Source organism: Zalophus californianus, chromosome 4, assembly GCF_009762305.2.
Source record: "Zalophus californianus isolate mZalCal1 chromosome 4, mZalCal1.pri.v2, whole genome shotgun sequence".
Taxonomy (NCBI): Eukaryota; Metazoa; Chordata; class Mammalia; order Carnivora; family Otariidae; genus Zalophus; species Zalophus californianus.
The window spans coordinates 100,931,392-100,953,297 of NC_045598.1; the positions used below are offsets into that span (position 1 = coordinate 100,931,392).

At 40.9% G+C, this 21,906-nt stretch overlaps 1 protein-coding gene across 2 annotated transcripts in view; it reads left to right on the forward strand.

Moving 5' to 3' along the window:
- The first annotated feature begins 21,406 nt into the window (after positions 1-21,406).
- The window catches only part of HAO2 (hydroxyacid oxidase 2), a 32,687-nt gene continuing 32,187 nt past the window's right edge, over positions 21,407-21,906 (forward strand). For both annotated transcript variants that reach the window (XM_027570644.2, XM_027570653.2), the window contains exon 1: positions 21,407-21,540. In XM_027570644.2, coding sequence (XP_027426445.2) covers positions 21,450-21,540 — 91 coding nt within the window. In that variant the 5' untranslated portion in view covers positions 21,407-21,449. The remainder of the gene's footprint in view (positions 21,541-21,906) is intronic.

Consider the following 21,906-nt stretch of genomic DNA (forward strand, 5'->3'; position numbering starts at 1 on the left):
ACCCATGGTGGCTGGGAGATCACTGAATTTAACTGGGTTTACCCAAAAATAGTTATATTAACTTTTCTGTATCTATTTGAATGAGGACTCAAGATAGAAAGTAAGGCTTGAAACAGGAAAAATAAAGAAAGGTACTTTTTTTGCCCACCTGAGTCTATGTTTTGTGACATGAATAGGCATTACGTTAGCTTTTGTTTATTGTTATTGAGAGTTAATGTTATATGAAGTTCTTTATACACATCATCTCATTTAATCATAACAACTCTGTGATGTTTGGGATTGGAGGGAAGAGTTTATCCAGGATAACATTTGTACCTTTGAATTTTAAACTCTGTGACTATATTGTTACCTATGTAACAATAAATATAATTAAATAATAAAACTGAAGTTCATGATTTTTATGATACATTATTCCAATCTCCATGTCCTCCCTGCACAAAAGCACACTGATGTTCACAAACCATTGAATTCCTTTCTCATCTCTTCTTTATAATTGTCCATAAAGCACTGACTTCTGAGACCCAGACTCTAGCTGGGCAACAGAGCTATCCTTTCCTCTAACAGGGATGAGCAGGCAGTGTGGGCTGGGATGGCCTCCTGCCCTCATGAGAAAACCAGACCAGTAAACTTTTGAGATGCAGACCCCTTCAAAGGTCTAATGGACCTGAAGTTCTTTCTTTGCTGATTAAAAATATTGCTCATTAACATTTGGGACCCTAGGCTTTGGACAGGGTGGGGCATGGAGGAGGTACACTGGAAGACCACATGCACTGGGGAAGGGAGGGCAGAAGAATATCCTTTCCTATCAAATCTCTGTTCTCCTCTAGACATATAGCCAGCCAGCACCACTGGTTTCCTGTCAGGTTGCTCATGGTCTTGTAGGAAGAACAGATTCATTTGAACAAGGAACAGGAAACAAAATGAATGCCCTGTTTGAATGAAATCTTGGGGGTTAGGTTTTTCATCACATACCTGACTGTGGGATGTCGGGAGAATTACTCTAAAACTCATTCTAGGAAGGGGAGGAAACACAATGATACTTCTAATTCCTTTCACCCATAACACTGACCATTTTCCAAATAGGAATCATGACACTTTCCTCAACATCTGTAACTATAAACTTTGGAAAATTAGGAAGAAAATAGGAAAATGAAGGGAGGAAGAGGAGCATGATGGGACAGATGAGGTGGATCAATTGTGAGTGGTTTTCCTCTGTGTGTGAAATTATCTGTGTCATTAACTCAGTATACATGTATGGCTATATCTATTAATTTTCCAAAATCTCTTGCATATGGTATTATTGGAGAGCCCAGAATCTTATTTTTTAATCCTTCCCCCAAAATCTCACCCACAAGAGTTCCAGGAGCTCACACAGTTGCAAAGAGGTTTGTAATTATTTTCTGGAAAGAGAACCTGGCATCCACCACAGTCACTGGTGGCCCTTCATGACTGGACAGCTACTTTTGACTTCTAATGCTGCGAAGACCTTGCCTACGTCACTATGGTCCTCCATGCAAAGATTGCAACTCTTTCGAGCTCACCTTGCCTTGTTCAGCCATCAATCTCCAGAGCACACACTTTGGTGCCTGAGCACTGTGTCTGGAGGTGCTCCCAGAATGGACCTTACCAGTCTGTACCCAAACCACTCCCCAACACTGATAGACAGCATCATTGGTCCCAATTCTCCACCTCTCCCTACATCCATGTCCTTTGCCATGTATCTTGGGAGTTTCCACCACTAAAGGGCAGAATATATTTCCCTACCTCTTAAATTTGGATTTGTCCATGTGACTTGCCTTGGCCAAAAAAAGAGCAAGTAACAGTGTGTCAGTTCTAAGACTAGGCCAGAAGAAGCCTCATGCATTTTCGCTTGTGGAACTGAGTTGAGCCACCCCAACCAAGGCCAGTTTAGATTAGCTAAGCTCCAACAAACCAGTATATACTTGTACAAGCCTATTGGAGATCAGCAGAACCATGAAGCTGAGCCCAGTATAGATCATTAAACCCTAGTCAGCCAGCAGACTCCTCATCTAAATGGTGCTTATTGGTTTTTCCGCCAATATTCTGTGGTTGTTATATAGAATTAGTGTGATCCTTGTTAACTGACCCATGCATCATTGGTTTTGTGTTGAGTTCAGGCCATCAATCTCATTCCTCCTTCCTCAGTATAATTTCATTTTTAGAGACTTCTCAGATCTTTCCTATCCCTGGCCTTGGTTAAGGCTAACCTGGTCCACCTCTGGTAGATTACTATTAATTTGATCCTTGGGACACAAGGTTGAGATCTCAGAAGGCCCCTGGGATCCTTTTGCAAATAGTTATAGACCCTTGCCAGAGCTTCCCTTTCCAAGGAGACAGGGAGTTTTATGAAGGCTTGAAATCCAGAAAAATTCAATTATTTCCTCTCTGAGAAAATTATAACCTGATCAGCCATCTGTGATGTAACTAACAGAGATTCCTCAGAATCTGCCTATACAGAGCTCTGGAAGCTTCTCTGGCTGGAAAAAAGTCTCTGAGAGTGCAGTGTATTATATAAACATAAGTCTTGGGGTGGCATCCAATTATGCATATTATTATAAGGTAATGATTTTATGAAGTAGTTTCACATTGAAGAAAACTGAAGCATTGAAAGCCTATATATCTGCCCAATTTCAAACACCTAAGGAAAGACAGAGTCAGCATCAGAATGAAAATGTTCGAGTTTTCCATCCATGTTTCTGGACATTTAAACCATGCTGGGGTGGGGCACCTGGGTGGCTCAGTTGGTTGAGCATCCAACTCTTGGTTTCGGCTCGGGTCATGATTCTCAGGGTGGTGGGATTGAGTCCCATGCTGCACTCCATGCTCAGTGGGGAGTTTGCTTAGGATTCTCTCCCTCTCCCTCAGCCCCTCGCCTCCTCAAATAAATAAATCTTTAAAAAAAAAAACATGCTGTGGTGTCTGAGGAAGCCCAATATAGAGCACACTCTTTTCTGTCCATGTTCTGTATAAATTAACTGGCAAATGGAGACAAAAATATGCTTTGTTTCTAATAGGGGCCAGGTTTGGAGGATATGGCAGTCTTTTAGCTGAGTAGATCTGCCAATGCTGGACCACAATAAGGAAAACGATCTCTCCCCTAGAAAAACAGAATAAAATGCTTCGTCTGTGTGAGCAACTTACTCCCAAGAGGAACATGGGTGGAACTGAGCCGAGCATGCCCAGATATATCAGTCAGTTAAGATACTCCATCCCCCCTGTGGAGAAAGGGGAACCCTCCTACACTGTTGGTGGGAATGCAAGCTGGTGCAACCCCTCTGGAAAACAGTATGGAGGTTCCTCAAACAGTTGAAAATAGAACTACCCTACGATCCAGCAATTGCACTACTGGGTATTTACCCCAAAGATACAAATATAGGGATCCGAAGGGGTACGTGCACCCCGATGTTTATAGCAGCAATGTCCACAATAGCCAAACTGTGGAAAGAGCCAAGATGTCCATCGACAGATGAATGGATAAAGAAGAGGTGGTATATATACACAATGGAATATTATGCAGCCATCAAAAGGAATGAGATCTTGCCATTTGCAACGACGTGGATGCAACTGGAGGGTGTTATGCTGAGTGAAATAAGTCAATCAGATAAAGACATGTATCACATGACCTCACTGATAGGAGGAATTCTTAATCTCAGGAAATAAACTGAGTGTTGCTGGAGTGGTGGGGGGTGGGAGGGATGGGGTGGCTGGGTGATAGACATTGGGTAAGGTATGTGCTATGGTGAGCGCTGTGAATTGTGCAAGACTGTTGAATCACAGATCTGTACTTCTGAAACAAATAATGCAACATATGTTAAAAAAAAAAAGAAGAAGAAGAAGATAGCAGGAGGGGAAGAATGAAGGGGAGTAAGCTGGAGGGGGAGACGAACCATGAGAGAGGATGGACTCTGAAAAACAGAAGAACTGTATCTTGCTCCCCTCTAGAGGGGAGGAGGGTGGGGGGATGGGTTAGCCTGGTGATGGGTATTAAAGAGGGCACATTCTGCGTGGAGCACTGGGTGTTATGCACAAAGAATGAATCATGGAACACTACATGAAGAACTAATGATGTAATGTATGGTGATTAACATAACAATAAAAAAATTTAAAAAAAAGATACTCCATCCCCCCTTGGGGAAGTATGAGTAATGGACTGAAAGAGGAGTTACACTAAATGAGCTCCCTTTAACAAACAGAAACATCATGAGTTGAGTAAAAATGTTCCTACAGTACATCAGATTTATCTGATCTCAATCTAAGTTAGGTTTCATTAGAAAAGCCCATATCTTCCCCACATCCATAAAGCCAGATTGCTAGGTCTTCTGTCTCTACGTTAACAAAGACAGTAGTAATGTTTCAAACTTTGAACAAACCCTGAGGTACTGTGAAGTGGAGTAAGATGGAGTGTCTACTGAACCATCCTGAAATCACACCACCATATTCAACCATCCATTCTGCTTCTGTATAAAGTGGACCTGACTAACTCTGTCTGACACAAGGAAAATCCTCTGTGTTTCATCAGTTTGTTAGACACTATTTTAATTCTAGTAAACTTGTCATTTCCCATCCCATCCCCACCTTCAAATGTAGCAATGTTCTTTTAGGCCCAAACTGGTTCATCTTCTTCTAGAAAAATCATCTGTTAGAAGAATCTGGATCTTAAATAGCTTGCTGTTCTCTGCATATTCACAGTACATTACCTATTCCAGCTATTTATTAGCTCCTTGCAGCCAATTCATAAATGCACAACGAATGTTTAGAGAATAAGAATTGATAGATGGATTCTCCAAACCGTGGCAGCAAAGGTTACCAATTGCCAAAGGCTTTTATAAAGTAGATGGAGAGCAGGAATGGTTCTCATCATATCCTGTCTCCACCATCTTGATTCATCTACAGTGAAAAAGTAGGAGGGTATGGTGTGGAAATGTGTGTGTGTGTGTGTGTGTGTGTGCGCGCGCGCGCATGCGCGCGTGTGCGCGTGTGTGTGTGTGAGAGAGAGAGAGATTCAAATTGCATTTTTTAGCTACATCTCCAGTAAGATGATTAAAGAACTTTAGCTCTTTGCAACCAGCTCAGCCAAAAGTTTGGGTATGCTTTGCTTTCCAAATATGGTTCTCATTTGCTTTCAACCTCATTCATTTCTTATTATTTGTCTTTTAGAGAAAAAGGCAGCAAGAAAAATCAACCTTGGGCTTCGTTAATTAAGGCTTGCATTCTTGCTCGTATACTTCAGAAAGACAATCGGTTCCTTTTGCCCCACTCTCTGGAGAACCTTATAATGTGGTTCTATTCATTCATCAGGGCTCTGTACAGCTTTGTGGCCTGTCCAGGTTTGGTGGCCCCTAAATTCATTTTCATGTGGAATTGTGGACATTGTATTGGTGTATTAAACTAATGTTTCTCCCTGCAGCACTCCAGCAAGCAACCACTAGGATAATCTCATAAATCTTCATTGGGAAGAAGCAGAAGCAAGGATTTTTATCTGACTTTGTGATTTCCATAATAAGGGAAAAGAAAAAAGGTAAGCATTAGATCTCTCACCCCCCACCCCAAACTGATCCAAATACCAAGCATTCTAGTTCTGATTCCCCATTTACTTGTTATGTGAGGTCCTGACCCATCTCTTAAGCTCAATCTCATTTTTCATGATAAACAACAAACAAACAAAGCAGGGAACTTTGGGGTTATCTTCCAGAATGTGGAATCAGACACAGTCAGGGGAGAAGTCATATGTCTGCCTTCTCAAATCTCTTCTCCTCTTCACATTAATGCTTTCTGAAAAGAAGACTGATATGGTTCAGTCATTTTACCCAAGCCCCTTTTGTCATTTAAACTAAAATAAGACTTTCAGGCTGGATTCCTTAGGTAAGATTGGATCCTAAAAGAAAGTTCTCCATCATAAATAATGTCAACAGACACTATTCTGCTCAATGCAACGGTGTGAGTGTTGTAGGGATTCAAAGATGAACTCACTGTGCCTACTAAGGGGTCCATAAACAGGACAGATATGGAACAGAAAGAGGAGAAGTAGAAAGGGATGAAGGGGAAGGCAGACAAAACACACCCCTTTGTGAAGTTGAATCTCACTGTCTTTGGTTTAGTTGACTCTTCACACATCATCATAATTCTAAACTTCTCCTCTAGTTCAGGATTCTTCTACACTGCCTCATTGCTTCCTAGGAACAAGGAAGCAAAATCAGCAACGAAAAGAAATGCACAAAAATCAATTGGCTGAAAACAAATGAGCCAAAAATTCAGTTTTGTAAAATCATTAATTTGTTAAATGATCAATTTACCAAACTAGTAATTACCAAAATTTTTTTCCTGTTAGGTACTTATAGAATTTATGCCAATTCACGTTGCTTGAATAGTTTCAACAAACTTGTGGAATTTTCCTAAATTTGGTTTCTTAGAGGTTTTGCTACATCCAGAGCCACTAGGTATCATAGAAGAATTCTACATATAAGAGAGCTTTATACATGTATATCCTTGATGAAAGAGTGGTCCCCCACTTTCTGGGGTGTTTCAGTGCATAGCTTTGAGAAGGATGCCCAGGAAGCAATGAGGGGTGGTCATGTGGCCAGGTAGCAATACCAAGTCAGCCAGGATCATGCATGAAGGGACAGATGTGGCAGCCCTCAAAGGCAAGTGGGGTTAGACATGGAAGAATCCTAAATGTCAAGCGTGTGAGTTTGAAATTCCCAGGAGGCTCTGAATGCACTAGAATTCTAGGCTCTGAGCGCTAGAAAGACAAGAGTGTAGATGACACCTGCAACAGTGTATGCCACACAAAGGCACCCAAGACATACCTGTTGAATGAATAGCCTGCCTTAAGATACTCCATGTTTTTTTGCTTCAACTTGAGCAACAAGGCTGTAAGCAACCTCCTCCTTAAAGCAAAAACCAATTGCACTGATAATAGTTCTGCTTTGATTAGGTATGGGTCATAGCTGCATCTTTCTAATTGGAATATGGGACTACCAATGTTTGTGATATTCTTATTTAATTAACATCATCATTATCATTTGATAAACAGCCATGCTGTAGAATGGAGCATGGAAAATGTTGGACCCATGACTCAGAGGTGACAGTTCAAAACTATCCTCTATTATTAACATTTAAAACCTAGGGGGAGGGGCGCCTGGGTGGCTCAGTCATTAAACATCTTCCTTCAGCTCAGGTCATGATCCCAGGGTCCTGAGATCAAGCCCCACATCCGGCTCCCTGCTCAGTGGGAAGCCTGCTTCTCCCTCTCCCACTCCCTCTGCTTGTGTTCCCTCTCTCGCTATCTCTTTCTGGCAAATAAATAAATAAAATCTTTAAAAAAAAAAAAAAAACCTGGGGGAGAGGAGGGTTCAAGATAGCAGTGTAGAAGGATCCTGAACTCACCTCATCCCAATAACACAACAAATCTACAAGTGCATATGCAACACTTCCTTCAGAAAAGGACCTGAAATGTAGCTGAACAGTGCCTCCACAACAAAGGATAAAAGGGCCACAGTGAGACAAGTAGAAGAGGTGGAGACATGGTTTCCAGGTAAGAAACCACACCCCAGGCACAGCCACCCACAGCTGGGAGAGAGCTCATACTACAGAGCTCATCTCTGAGGAGTGAGGGATTTGTGTCCCACATGAAGCACCCCAATCCTTGGGACCCATGGCAGAGAGATAAGCCCCCAAGTGTCTGGCCTTGAAAACCAGTGGGGCTTAATTCCAGGAGTATCATAGGGCCATAAGAAACAGAAAATCTGCTCTTCTAAAAGGCTCACAAACAGACTCATTCACCCGGGAGCCCAGTACAAAAGAAAAAGTTTGAAAGGCACCTAGACCTAAGCAAAGGAGACTCATTTGCTTATCTGGAAACATCTGCAAGACAGAGATCTGTTGGGACATTCTCCAGGGACTTAGGCACTGGTGGGTACAATTGTTGTACTCCTCACACCCTGCCCCCCAGCCTGCTAGCTCCAGTGGTAGTGCCCAGCCCCTGGGCACCACAGCCATTGTTTGCTCTGCCACAGGGACCAGCTGAGCTCCCCTCCCCCACACATCATGGCTGTGGCAGAGCAGGCCACAGCCAGAAGGCACAAGCAGCCCACTCAGATGCCACTGAGCCCATGGCCTGGTGGCCAGGGGGATTGTACTTCTGGGTCTGAAACAATCAGAGAGAAAATTTTTAGCAAGCTACCACCCCCTGAGCACTGCACAAACAGCAGACTGAAACACACCCCCACTCTTCATGTGAAAAAGGCCTATTCCTTGTCCTAGAGCTCAGCCTGAGAGGCAGTTTCAGGCTTGCCACACATCCAGAGATAATGGGAATGTAGGTAGAAACACATCATATTAGCCCCCTCCCTTGGCCTAACAACAGCTCACTGATAGCTCCCAAAAGGAGTTCATACACATATCTAAAGCCATGAGTTTTGCAACTGTCACCCAGGGTACACCTCCAGATCTCTTAGTCTGGAGGTCAGCCTAGTTTATAATTGCCAACCCACAGGACAATACCTATTTGCATACTTAAAAATCTGCTGCCTGAGGACCTGGGTTACAATTAGCCTAAAACTGGGCACTGTTTGTGATCCCTCCCTTTGGAACAGTGACAGGTCTTGGCACATCGTCAACAACTGGGACTTATCAAGGACAAATAAGGCTACTTAGACAATCACAAAGGTCTAAGAAACAAACGAAAGCTAGAAAAAGTTTGAATGATAAGTTTCATCTCCTACTTAAGTCCACTCCTTCAAGACTAGGAGAGATAGTTGTTTTGCCTAATTCATAGAAACAGTCAAGCAAAATGAATAGACAGAAAAATATGCTTCAAGTGAAAACAAGACAAAACATCAGAAAAAGGACCTTAAAGAAATAGAAATAAGAAATCTACCTGATAGAGGTCAAAGTAATGGTCATAACAATGCTCACTGAACTCAGGAGAAGAAAGAATAAACACAGTCAGAACTTGAAAAAGGAGAAAGAAAAGATTGGAGAATACCAAACAGAAATTGCAGAGCTGAAGAATATAATCGCTGAACTGAAAACTATGCTACAGTAGTTCAACAGCAAAATGCTGTTGGATGAAGCAGAAGAATGGATTAATGACCTGGAAAACAGGGCAGTGGACATCACCTAAACAGGGCAGGAAAAAGAAAAAAGAATTTTAAATTTTTTTTAAGATTTTATTTATTTGAGAGAGGGAATGAGATAGAGAGAGCATGAGAGGGGGGAGGGTCAGAGGGAGAAGCAGACTCCCCGATGAGCAGGGAGCCCGATGTGGGCCTTGATCCCTGAACTCCAGGATCATGACCTGAGCCGAAGGCAGTCGCCCAACCAACTGAGCCACCCAGGCGCCCAGAAAAAATAATTTTAAAAAGCAAAGATAGCTTAAGGGATATATGTGAACCTTATGGTAACCACAAAGCAAAAATCCATAGTAGATACACAAAAGACGGTGAGAAAGAAATTTAAACATAACACTAAAGGAAATCACCAAACCACAAGGGAAGAGAGCAACAGAAGAAGAAAGGAACAGAGAGGAACTACAACTACAACCAGAAAACAAACAAAATGGCAATAAGTACATACCTATCAAAAATTACTTTAAATGTAAATGCACTAAATTCTCTGGTCAAAGGACAGAGAATGACTAAATGGATAAAAAAAAAAAAAAACCAACCTACATGTTGCCTACAAGAGACTTGCTTCAGATCTAAGGACACACACAGACTGGAAGTAAAGGGGTAGAAAAAGATGTTCCATGCAAATGGAAGTGAAAAGAAAGCTGGTGTAGCAGTAATTATATCAACCAAAATAAACGTTAAAACAAAGGCTGTAAGAATAAATAAAGAAGGGCATTATATGATTGAAAAAAAGTCAATCTTGGGGTGCCTGGGTTGTTCAGTCATTAAACATCTGCCTTTGGCTCAGGTCATGATCCCAGGGTCCTGGGATTGAGCCCTGCATCAGGAAGCCTGCTACGCACCCTGCTTGTGTTCCCTCTCTTGCTGTGTCTCTGTCAAACAAATAAATAAAATCTTAAAAAAAAAAAGTCAATCCAAAAAGTATATATAACACTTGTAAATATATGCACCCAACACAGAAGCACCTAAATATATAAAGTGAATATTAACAGACCTAAAGGGAGAAATTGACAGCAATACAATAATAGTAGGGGACCTTAATACCCTACTTTCATCAATAGATGGATCATCCAGACAGAAAACCAAAAATGAAGCATCAACCATCCGAAATTTTAGACCAGATGGACTTAATAGATATATACAGAAAATTTCATCCCAAAGCAGCAGAATACACATTTTTCTCAAGTGCATGTAGAACATTCTCCAGGATAGATCACATGTTAGGCCATATAACACAACTCAATAAATTCAAGAAGATTGAAATCATATCAAGCATCCTTTCTGACCACAATGGTGTAAAGCCAGAAATCAATTACAGAAAGAAAACTGGAAAAAAATGGCAATTACATGAAGATTAAACAACATGCTACTGAAGAACCATTAGGTCAACAAAAAAAATCAAAGGAGAAAGTTTAAAAATACCCAGAGACAAATGAAAATGGAAATTCAACAGTACAAAATCTATGGGATGCAGCAAAAGCAGTTTTAAGAGGGAAGTTTATAGCAATATAGGCCTACATCAAGAAACAAGAAAAATCTCAAATAAACAATCTAACTATACACCTAAGGGAACCAAAAAAAAAAAGAAGAAACAAAGCTCAAAGTTAATAGGAGAAAGGAAATAATAAAGATCAGAGTGACATAAATGAAATAGAGACTAAAAAACAATTAGAAAAGTCAATGAAACTAAGAACTGGTTCTCTGAAAAGATAAAGCTTTTCTCTGAAAAGGAAAATTGACAAACTTTTAACTAGACTCACCATGTAAAAAAAAGAGAGGGGTTAAGTAAATAAAATAAAAAATGAAAGAGGAAAAGTTACAATTGGTATCACAGGAATACAAAGGCTCATAAGAGACTACTACAAACAATTATATGCCAAACAAATTGGACAATCTAGAAGAAATAGATACATTCCTAGAAACATACAATCTTCCAAGACTGAATCAGGAAGAAATAGAAAATCTGAATAGACTGATTATTAGTAAAGAGATTGAAGCAGTAATCAAAAATATCCCAAAAAAACAAAGTCCAGGACCAGAATTCACCAGGTGAATTCTAACAGATATTCAAAGAAGATTTAATACCTATCATTCTCGAACTCTTCCAAAAAATTAAAGAGGAGAAATGTTTCCAAAATTCAGTTTACAAGGCCAGTATTACCCTGATATCAAAACCAGACAAGGAGAGCACAAAAAAAGAAAATTACAGGCCAATATCCCTGATGAATATAGATGGAAAAAATCCTCAACAAAAATATTAGCAAACCGAAATCCATAATACATTAAAAGGATAATATATCATGATCAAGTGGGATTTATTCCAGAGATGCAAGGATGGTTCAACACCCACAAAGTGATCAACATGATATACCACATTAACACAATGAAGGATAAAAACTATATGATCATCTCAATACATGCAGAAAATGCATTCAACAAAACTCAACATCCATTTATGATAAAAACTCTCAACAATGTGGGTATAGAAGGGAATGTTCCTTAATATAATAAAGTCCATACATGACAAACCCACAGCTGACATCATAGTGGTGAAAAGCTGAAAGCTTTTCCTCTAAGGTCAGGAACAAGACAAGAATACCCACTTTCACCACTTTTATTTAACATAGTATTGAAAGTCCTACTAGCCATAGCAATTAGGCAAGAAAAAGAATAAAAGTCATCTAAATTAGAAAGGCAGAAGTAAAACTGTCACTATTTGCAGATGACACAATACTATACACAGAAAATCTTAAAGACTTTACCAAAAAATGATTAGAACTAATAAATGAATTCAGTAAAGTTGCAGGATACAAAATCAATATACAGAAATTTGTTGCATTTCTATACACTAGTAATTAACTATCAGAAAGAGAAATTTAAAAAAAAATCAATCCCATTTACAATTGCATCAAAAAGAATAAAATACCTAGAAACAAATTTAACCAAGAAGGTAAAAGACCTGTATACTGAAAACTATAAAGCATTGATGAAAGAAATTGAAGAAGGTACAAATAAGTGGAAAGATCTTCCATGTTCATGGATTAGAAGACATTGTTAAAATGTCTGTCTTACCCAAAGCAATCTATAGATTCAATGCAACTCCTATCAATATCCTAATGGCATTTTTCACAGAATTAGAACAAATAATTCTAAAATTTCTATGGCGCTGCAGAAGACCCCAAATAGCCAAAGCAATCTTGAGAAAGAAGAACAAAGCTAAAAGTATCATGCTCCCTGATTTCAAACTATACTATGAAGCTATAGTAATCAAAACATTGGCATTGGCATAAAAACAGACAAACAGACCGTTGGAATAGGATACAGAGCCCAGAAACAAGCCCACACAAATATGGTAAGTTAATTTAAGACAAAGGGGTCAAGAATATACAATGGGGAAAGGACAATTTCTTCGGTAAATGATGTTGAGAAAACTGGACAGCTACATGCAAAAGAATGAAACTAGACCACTATCCATACACCATACACAAAAATTAATTCAAAATGGATTAAAGACTTGAAGGTAAAACCTCAAACCATAAAATCTGTAGAAGGAAACAAAGTGGTGATCTCCTTGACATTGGTCTGAGCAATGTTTTTTGGATAACTCCAAAAGCAAAGGAAATCAAAAGAAAACATTTTAAAATGAGACTATACCAAACTAAACAGCTCTTGCACAGTGAATGAAAGTATCAACAAAACAAAAAAGAACCTACTGAATGAGAGAAGATATTTGCAAATCATATAACCAATTAGGGGTTAATATCCAAAATATATAAAGAACTCATACAACCCAATAACAAAAGCAAACAAACCTGATTAAAAAATGGGCAAAGGATCTAAATAGACATTTTTCCAAAGAACACATGTAGATTGCCGACAGGCACATGAGAAGATGTTTAACATCACTAATTATCTATCACAGAAACACAAATCAAAATCACAATGAGTTATCACCTCACACCTGTTAAAAGGGCTATAATCAAAAAGAAAAGAAATAAGTGTTAGGGAGGATGTGGAGAAAAGGGAATCCTTATATAACATTGGTGGGAATGTAAATTGGTACAGCCACTATGGAAAACTGTATGGAGATTCCTCAAAAAATTAAGAATAGAACTACCATATGATTCAGCAATTCCACTTTTGGGTATTTATCTGAAGAAAATGAAAACACTAATTCAAAAAGATATATGCACCAGCATATATATGCAGCATTATTTACAATAGCCAAGATATGGAAACAACCAAGGTGTCCATCAATGGGTGAATGGATAAAGAAAATGGATAAAGAAATTGTGGTATATGTTCATAATGGAATATTACTCAGCCTTTAAAAAGAAGGAAATCTTGCCATTTGTAACAATATGGATAGACCTTGAGAATATTATGCTAAGCAAAATAAGTCAGTCCAAATACCGTGTGATTTCCACTTATATGTGGAATCTAAAAAAACAAAACATATGAACAAACAAAACAAAACAAAAACAAACTCATAGATACAGAAAAGAGAATGGTGGTTTTGGGGGGAAGGAGATTGAGGGGGAGTTAAATGGATGAAGGGGTTCAATTATATGGTGATGGATGGTAACTCTACTTAAGGTGATCACTTCGTAGTGTATACATATATCAAATTATAGTGTTGTAATTGTGTCTGAAACATATAATGTTATATACCAATTTTACATCAATAAAAATAATTTAAATATAAAACAAAACCTAGGGGGAAAAGCTATTTGGTATCTAAAAGTTAAGCTATTCAAAGGGTTATAAAAAACAATGTCTATAAATATTGCATGTCAATTCTACCTCAATAAACAAACAAAAAAAACAAAAGAAGAAAACCCCAATGTCTATAAAATATCAATTTCATTTTATTGTTCTCCAATCACTTGTGTATTGGGTCTTTATAAGCAAGAGAGTGAGAATGTTTAGAATGTGTTTAATTCCACTGAATTTGAACACTAAACACAAAGTACTAAGATCTTGGTATTAAACTGAGGTCTGGCTCTTCCTAGCTGTACACCCTTGAGTCAGCTTCTTATCCTTTCTGAGCCTTAGTTTCCTCAGCTGTAAAACCCATAACCCCTACCACAAAATGTTGTTCTGGAACTCAAAAGGCACAATCCCTGTGAGATTTGAATGAGGTGCTCCTTCTCTGACCGCACTGATGGATTCTCTCCCAGAGTACCTTGTTTATTATTTGGAATTGGTAGGGTCTGACTGCCTTGCTTACTCTGCTAATAAAAAGTATTAAAATAGCTATAATTAAAAGGAAATCACATGGGAGATGTATTAAACCAGTAGATTTCCATGGTCTTTGAACATTTCTCTCACTGCCCAGTTCCGCATGTCTTCCACCTGACTCGTGGGCTAAAGAAGCAAACATCTTCATGCTGCAGCTTCCACTGCCCCAGCTGCCCCCACCATACCGACCTTCCCACCAGGCAGAGGGCCTCCTTCCTCTTTTTTTCCTGAACTGTCTGCCCCCAGTTCTTTTTACTGTGTGCTTGCCCCTCCCCTCTATCCTGAAATCCACAGTCCTTATGGAGAGCAGGGGCCTTGATAACCTCAGTTGTCTTTCTGCGGTCACCACCTTTTGTCCCTCCTCTGGTGGAAAGGGACTCCTTTGGACCCCTTTTCATCTCTGCATCTTAGGAAACCCCTGGCCCCAATCAGTTAACTCATCTTATTCTCTTATGGCAAATTCTCCTCCCCCCATTGTGCACCCACCCATTCCCAATGCTATTGTACCTTCTAGTACCAGGTCCAACTTCAACTACCTCTCTGAGGGTCGTGTTCTCATTTACATATATTTAAATAACATGTAAGTCACACATGTGGGAGTTACATATGTATTATATGTAATACATACACATGTACATATATAAATCCAACATAGCACTTGACACTTTGGAGGCCTTTGATTTTGCCTCTGTCTCATATTCCCTATCTACCTGTTCAGTACAGTAGCCATCGGTCACATACGGCTATTTAAATTGTAATTAATTCATGTTGAGTAAAATTTAGAATTCAGTTCTTCAGTCACACTAGCCACATTTCAATGCTCAGTAGCCACATGTGGCTGGTGGCCCTCTGGGAACATCACTAATGTTCTATTGGGCAGCATCCCTCCATCTCATTTGTCCGGTCTTTCTGTGTCTCTCCATATTATTATCACATCCTTAGGAACCCAGAGGGATCTACTTTCACTTCTAGAAAGTACTCATTCTTGTTCGACTCCGTTCAGCAAAACCCAAGATGAAGATCGGTCACAGCACAGGCAAGGCCTTATCCCAGGTTCTGGCTGGCACAGAATGGAGAAGGCTGTTTTCCAGCAGTGAGAAGGAACTCCAGTTCACTGTTCCCCCTCACCGAGCTTCAGCCCCCGGCCTCTGCACGGGTGCTTGATACTCTGAGTGAACAGCAGCGATGACATGTTTAATGAAAGGTAAATATTTACGGTCAGTCTCCAGCAGATGTGCTCTGTGGGTGGGTGTGAGGACAGTTGGGTCAGCAAGGTCATCTGCGTAGATGCTGGGATCCCATCGTGGTCACCCTGTTTGTCACTTGCTATGCTGCTGTATGCCGAAACTTGACCCTGTTGCTCTGAAATCAGAACAGGTAGGGAACCAAGCAGTCGAGATGCTGTGAGCAGACATCCAACGCCCGGGGACAGCAGTGTGCTTGGACCTGGAACAACATTCCTTGCGCTGCTTTTGGAAACTCCCAGAGCTGCACAGAAAGAGCCATCCAGTCTCCTGGGCTGCAGCTGGCATCTAGTGGAAAGACAGGGAAGCCGCTGCTGTGCAAAAGTACTTGGCCCTCACACAGGGAGAGCCCCATCCAGACCTCACCCTACACTGTGGGGTTTGCATTCGACACCCCTGCTCTAACCAGAGCTCTTGCCAGCAAACGGAGAAGCCATAAGAATGGAAAGATGTCGCTCCAGCTCACCCAGACAGCACCCACAGTATTGGTTCTCAGCACTATCAGACCCAACGCCCTCTTTATGTGATATATAGTTCTTGCCCCCCCCACCATCCTATAATTAACTTCATAGATAAAATATACCTACCTATGCACATTATTATAAAAAATCAATATAATGTCCTAACTGTAATATAAAGGGGAAACATAGTAGCATGTGACTTTTCAAAATGTGTTTCCACGGGTATATATTCATGCATGAACAAACTAGAACATATAATTGGGTCACATGCTTGCACCTACGTAGAAGGATTGTGAACTTAAGAGAAGTAAGAACATCAGAAGCCACTCTCTACAAGAAATGCGGGAAAGTAAAAGAGCAAAAATACAGGTGCACACTAGAATAAAACCTTGTACTCTGATAAATCCTAGCAGACCAACCTGGTTATTTGTATCTAATAAGATAAAAGAAAATCACTTTCATGGAAGAGAAAAGGATACGGGTTTCCCATTGGGATCAGTGAAGAATGAAAATGGGACACCAATTTCGGGAGGGAAGACACAAGGGATGATCAAGAATTCAGCAGAAGCCGGAACTCAGGAAGAACCAGAAAGAGATGCAGGTGCTGAGAATCCACGGAAGCACGGAGGGGAGGGCTGAGAATCCCCCACTCATGGAAGGTGGGAGCCAAAGCAGGCTTATCTGCTGTGTAGTGTTCAAAAGAGGGTGGCCCCAGGTGACCCGGGTTACCTATCACAGCCCAGTCACTGTTGCTGTCACCTTGTGAGCTTTATCAGCGGGACGTGGTGCCTAGTTCAACAAAGGTGGGCTGTCGATTGAGTGGCTCTGCCATTTGAAAAAACTGCCATCTGGTTAGGGGCATCCTTGTGTGTCCCAAACCAGTAGCCTGCCTAACAATGAGGCTCCCATTTACTGAGCACCCATGGTGATAGGTGCTTTACACACATTACCTGATTCTTGTAACAACCTTGTAAGGTATTCTCTTGTTACCTTCACTTTACAGGGATGAAAACCCAAATTTGGAAAGTTAAGTAAATAACACAGCCAAGGGGCACCTGGATGCCTCGGTCAGTTAAAGGGTTAAAGCGTCTGCCTTCGGCTCAGGTCATGATCCCAGGGTGCTGGGATCGAGCCCCGCATCGGGCTCCCTGCTCAGCGGGAAGCCTGCTTCTCCCTCTCCCACTCCCCCTGCTTGTGTTTCCTCTCTCTCTCTGTCTCTCTCTGCAAATAAATGAATAAAATCTTAAAAAAAAAAAAAAAAAGTAACACAGTCAAGCTTTTGGTAGGATGTGGCAGTCAGGATTTGAATGCAGCTGTATCTCATTTGAATCTCACACCCACCGTAGCAGGAAGGAGGGGAGAAATAAGAATTATTGTTCCCACTTGGTTTTGCGTGACCTGACGCCAAGAGAAGTGACATGACTCACCAAATGCCACCTAGCTGGCCTGCCATGTCCCTATCCTGACAGCAAAGTCTCTATCTTCCACAGCACTTAACATATTATCTTGGGATCTTTACTTCATATCTTATTTTAGGGATCTCAGAAATCAGCCGCAATCTTCAGCAAATTAAAGTCAACTCTACGGGCAGGATATGAGCATGGTAAATCATCAACTGTTTCATAACAGACCAGAAATTTAAATGTCATTTAGGGCATTTAGTTAAGATCTGTGCTCAGTATGGGAACAATTAGCTAACGGACTGCAAATAAATTTCTCTGATTACCCAGGAATGGTATAGTGACTTGTTGTAAAGGCACTCTTCAATTTGAGGGTGATCTGGCCTGAACATCTGTCATCAAATCGGTTGTTGGGTTTGATCCTGCATGGTGGGCTGAGCTGTATTGCCTTCCTCCTTTATTGCTCCTTGGACATCCTTCCTAATTTTGCATGCTGTGTCTAAGGTCCCAGTGAGGGGAAACCCCTTTTTCTAACAAGGGTACTAAAGTATGAAGCATCTCCGAGGAAAAGAACACTCAGAAATCTGTTTCTGAGACCCATTGTTATGGTTCTTTGAACCGTTCTAAGTGGTGACTATGTGCTAACAGAACAAACTTAGGCCAAGCCAAAGAACTAAAACTTTCGTACTCTGGGCTTGGGAATGTGAAATGGTATGACCACTTGGAAGAAGTTTTTCTAACAAAGGTAAAAATATAACTACTCTGTTACTCAGCAGTTTTACTTTTGGGCATCTATCCAAGAGAAATAAAAATGTGTTCACAAAAAGAATAGTAGAGTGGGGCACCTCAGTCGGAAGAGCATGTGACTCTTGATCTCGGGTTTTGAGTTCAATCCCCATGTTGGGTGTAGAGCTTACTTAAAAATAAAATATTTAAAAAAAAGACTTGTGTAGAAAAGTTCATAGCACTTCTATTCATAGTAACCCCCAAACTGGTTAACAACCCAAATGCCCACCTACAGGGTAATGAATAAACAAATTTGAGTTCTGCTAACATAATAGAACAACACTAAGCAATGAAAAAAGGATAAACTACTCATACAAGCAGCAACATAGATGAATCTCAAAAGCATTTTGTTGAGTGAAAGAAGCTAAACATGCATAAATAATCATTTAATGGATTCCCATAAATTAAAGTTCTAGAACAGGCAAAACTAAGCCACAGTGATAGAAATCAGAGCAGAAATCATTGCTGTGGGTGGGAGGGCACTGACTGGGAAGAAACAGGAAAATTTCTGTGGTGGAAATATCCAACAACTTGACTGTGTCAGAGGTTATACCAGTTTTGTCAAAATCCATCAAACTGTACATTTAAAGTGAGTTTGTTTTATTATGTGTAAATTATACTAGAACTTAAAAAAGTGAAACCTAAGACGGTTTCAGCAACTGGGAGACCATAACTGTGTCTTATTTCTGCTCCTGCCTTCTCTTGCATTTCTTTTCTCATGCCTCAGACTTTTGAGTGACCAAGAATCATACAGTGGAAATAATTAGGGTTGAGAGCCTGGGGCGATGGGGTAGAACTGTAGCTTAATGTTTAAAATTATAGTCAACCCATGATTCTAGGAAGTAGATCCGGTTTGTGGATCAAATAGGCTTGAGAACAACCAATGCTTGCTGCCACCTCCCAGCAAAGTATAGGAATGCCAGGCAGCACGATCACAGAGCCTGAATTTCCCTACTTCAAGGAATGAACCTTGAGTGCACACAGAATACTTCCAAGGAAAGAAGACTTGCAAATTCAGTGTATCAAGGGGAAAGAAGAAGGGCAGTTTCAGGCAGCTGCTTTCCAGAGGCACCAAAAACTCTTCTTACCCCTAGTGGTATGGCAGGCGTGGTGGGTCCATTTGAGCCCAAGGTAGCTCACTCAGCATTCACAATGGCGGACTCCAGTGAGAGTCAGCGGTGTGGTGGTATGTGGGCAAGGAGCTGGAGGGCTGTTCGGAATCTTGGGACTTAATAAAGCTGACTGTATCAACAGAATGTGTGATCACTTGGAATTTGGCCCCTGAATCTACTCATGTCATTGCAAGTTCAGAAATGTGAACCTCAGTCAGCAGTCCAGAAACCAAAGATATCCTGACCTTTGCATTAAATTGGCCCTACTCTTCCGGTGCCACCCATAGGAGAAAGGAAAAAGAGGAGGGTGAAGTGGGTAAAAATGGGAATGAATGAGGCTGGCTGCATGCTATGCCTGTTTCTTTGAGCATTCAGGTTGTATCACTTGTTTCCTAACTCTACAACAAACTATCATCCTGTGCCCATTGTGTGCCAGGCCCTACGCTGGGCAGTGGGATTCTAGAGTCAATACAACATGGTTTCTGGTCTCAAGGAACTCAAAATTCTGCAAAAGCCACCACCATAATGGACCCCCTGGAGTAGAGTGTGACAAGTTTCACACACACATACACACACACACATGAGTCAGCTCTGTCTGGTAGACTGGGGAAGGCTTCATGGATGGGTAGACACATCAATTCAGTGTTACAGACAAGTAGGAGCAATGAGAATATTCCAGAAAGAAGGAACAGCAAGTACAAGGCAGAGGCATGAAAACAATGTGTTTTGGTGCAAGTAGAGGCAAACGTTAGTCACCTTGGAAGAGAGGATGCTCCTTAGCTCAGTGATCAGATTCAAAATGTTCCCAAAACACTGTAGTAGATTCAAACTTGAGAATCTACTTTCAACCAGATTCAAGCTATGAATCGAGTTATGAGACCTATATGTTGTATCTATTACGAGACCCTTAAAAGCATTCACTGATTTACTTCTCATTAAAGTGTGGGAAATGTTATAGAAAACTGAAATATAGAGAAATTAAGTGGCCACAGATTTGAGCTCAGGCATTATGCTCCAGGGGCTGGGCTCCTAACCCCTACAACTAATGTCCCCTGGAAGGGAAGGACACGATCCAAGATTGGAAAATGGCAATGGAAAGTCTGGATCAGGGGACAGTGAGCAGGCCAGGTGTTGGGGGAGCTGACCGTGGGCATGGCCTAGAGGCTGATGGTGGAGTGAAAATTGCTGTGGAATTTCCAGATCCCAGAGTATGGGCCCTTTGAAAAGCATTTCTGAGGTCACACTGCCATCTAGTGGTAACACAACAGGTAGCAATTACTCTCCAAGCAAAAGCAGTATAGAGTAGCCAGTGGGGAAGATATAACAAATCCGCAGCAAAGTGATATTTTTGCTCCAACCACAGATCCTAAAAGATAGACAAATCCCACTCCCGTGGTCCACAGAATTGCCTACAATCTTCACATGCCACCGAATGGTGGCTGCAGGCTAGAGTCAAATCCCTACTCTGCTCCTTAGGGAAGAAAGGGCAAGTTAAATAACTTCATTTTCTCTTCTGAAAAGATGCGGAAAATAATATCTGCCCATATGGCTGCAGGTGACGATCGAGTAAAATAATGCAGGCAATATGTCAGGCCCATTGTAAGCACTTAATAAATGTTCATTTTTGTTACACTACTAAGGAGATGTGACAAGAGCTGGGGCATGCCCAGAGGGAAGGACCCGGACAAATGATTTTTAAATTATTGACATTTTAAATTATTTTAAATTATTCAGTGAACAACCCCAGACAATCCTTTCCTTTACAACACAGATGCTTTTGTAATTCTCCACCTGAAATCACCTGCTCCCTTTCTGAAACCATCTTTGACGAATTGGGAAACTATATGGCTTGGGAGCATAGAAGCAACTATTTTAGTTTGGAGTTTAATTGTGTAATCAAACTCACTCAAATTTGAGATGACTTTGCAAAACCCACAAAGTTCATTTCAAGATTAACCTTGTGCTGACCTAGTTGCTCATTTACTTCCAAGCTGGAAAATTAACTTATTACCTTGAATTGCTTCTGAACTCAAGGAGTTGTGGGTAGTGACCTATGTCTCCTGCCACATCCAGCGGTAAGCCAGGTTTCCAACAGCTGCCTCTGGACACCACTCTCCCCAGGGACTGGAAGACGCTAGCATCAGGTTTGTTCCTTGGTATCTTCTGTGCGCTTGAAAGGGGGAAGCAGATCAAACGGCAAGAGGTCTAGAAGAGAGGCGGGAGACTGTGTGGGCGTTAGAGGTGCTGATCGTGAGTTTTCAAGGGGAGCGATGTGGCCAAAAGGGGCTGTATAGAGACAGGTCAAGGGACACTGGGGGGACTGGCAAAGGAAGGTTTTGCTTTAAAGACACTACAGAGAAGGTTATGCCTAGCGAAGTTAAGTCTTAGAAACCACTCAATGGAATATTTATGGGTGTCCGTCAGAGGGAAAAGCCCCAGCCCTCGGGAATGTACACTGTAACTTGACCATTGCTTCCTGATTACTGGCAGAAGAAACCAGTGACATGGTT